The 1,333-nt window shown below is 44.4% G+C and overlaps 1 protein-coding gene across 1 annotated transcript in view; it reads right to left on the minus strand.

The window, feature by feature from the left end:
• Positions 1-1,333, minus strand: part of PDGFRA (platelet derived growth factor receptor alpha) — a 46,862-nt gene that overhangs the window by 2,560 nt on the left and 42,969 nt on the right. The window contains exon 23 of the mRNA XM_007456076.1: positions 1-886. This exon is cut by the window's left edge and continues 2,560 nt beyond it. Coding sequence (XP_007456138.1) covers positions 739-886 — 148 coding nt within the window. The 3' untranslated portion in view covers positions 1-738. The remainder of the gene's footprint in view (positions 887-1,333) is intronic.

Below are 1,333 nucleotides of genomic sequence, written 5' to 3' on the forward strand. Positions count from 1 at the left end.
GGAAAACGTGTTACATATTACACATTTAGCATTACTGATAACAGTAGCATTATTATAAACGTAGATTACAATATGAAAATGAGTTGTCGGGCTTATAAATGACCCAAATCTAATAAACAAAGTTGGTTAATTATTATCTTTTATCTCCTCAACACTAAAAAAAAAAAAAAAAAAAAAAAAAAAAAAAAAAATACAAATGCTATAGTACCAGTACCTTTTAAGGTTCAAAAGTGGTTTTGCAATGTATTTCATAAGGAAGTCCAACAGCAGCTGGTACCAGGTTTCAAGCGTGAAGTGCCTGGGTGGACTGAGTGGTCTCTCCAGAAGTCCAGAGAAGATAGTTAATACAAATCGAAACACATCCTTGGTTAGAGTTATTTACATAATTACAATGCTGCAGTTTTGTTGCAGTAAAAGTTGTGTACGTTGGAATCTCACCAATGCCCCTGAATCGCAAAGTTTGTCTCCCTGTGGCCTGTTATTTCCTTGTCCATCTACCTCCATACTTCACATGCCAGTGAGATGCTACTGAAGCATTGCCAGAGGCCACAACAAAAAAGTTCATTTCAGAATATCCCATTCATTCGTATTTAGAAGGCTCCCTGAGGCCCTTGGCTGGGAACTTCTCTTTACACATCATCCAAGTCCTCCCCTCAAACTTTGCATTGCAGTAAAGTGGTTTTCTTAAAAGGATCCAAGTTGGTTCCAGGAGTGGAAGGTCCCCCCCGAATCTGCCAGTTACAGGAAGCTGTCTTCCACGAGGTCCGAGGAGTCTATGCCAATGTCGTCCATCATGTCGATGTCCTCGATGGTCTCATCCTCTCTCTTGATGAAGGTAGAACTGCTGGAACCTGTCTCAATGGCACTCTCTTCAGAGGTCTGCGAGCTGGAGAAGGGAAAGAATAGAAAAGATCACAGTCAGACCAACTAGACCATGGGGGCATTTCCAAGGTGGCCCCCCAAAGGCAAAGGAGCTCTTCCTGCAACATCCTTTGGCATTCAAACCCAGGCTACCCAGCCGGGCAAGATTTTGCCCCCATCACACTGCAGTGGGCCGTATGGAAAACCCAGATCCACAGGTCATCTCCACACTTCAGCTTCCCTTCTCTTCTGCCAGATCTTCCACCAAAGTTGCTAACGAGCTGTGGCAATTTCTATTTTCCCTACTCAACCCCAGTGGAAGAGAAAAGAAGCAATGCCCGATCAAAAGGCCTGGGGAAGAAAAAGCAGAGGGATGAAATTGGGGCAAAGTGCAGCCGGGTCAGTCACTTGCTAGCCCTGAAAGCTCCTGAACGTCCAAACTGTGATCTCAGGATTTCACCCCACGCCCCAG

Source organism: Lipotes vexillifer, unplaced genomic scaffold, assembly GCF_000442215.2.
Source record: "Lipotes vexillifer unplaced genomic scaffold, Lipotes_vexillifer_v1.1 scaffold42, whole genome shotgun sequence".
NCBI lineage: Eukaryota > Metazoa > Chordata > Mammalia > Artiodactyla > Lipotidae > Lipotes > Lipotes vexillifer.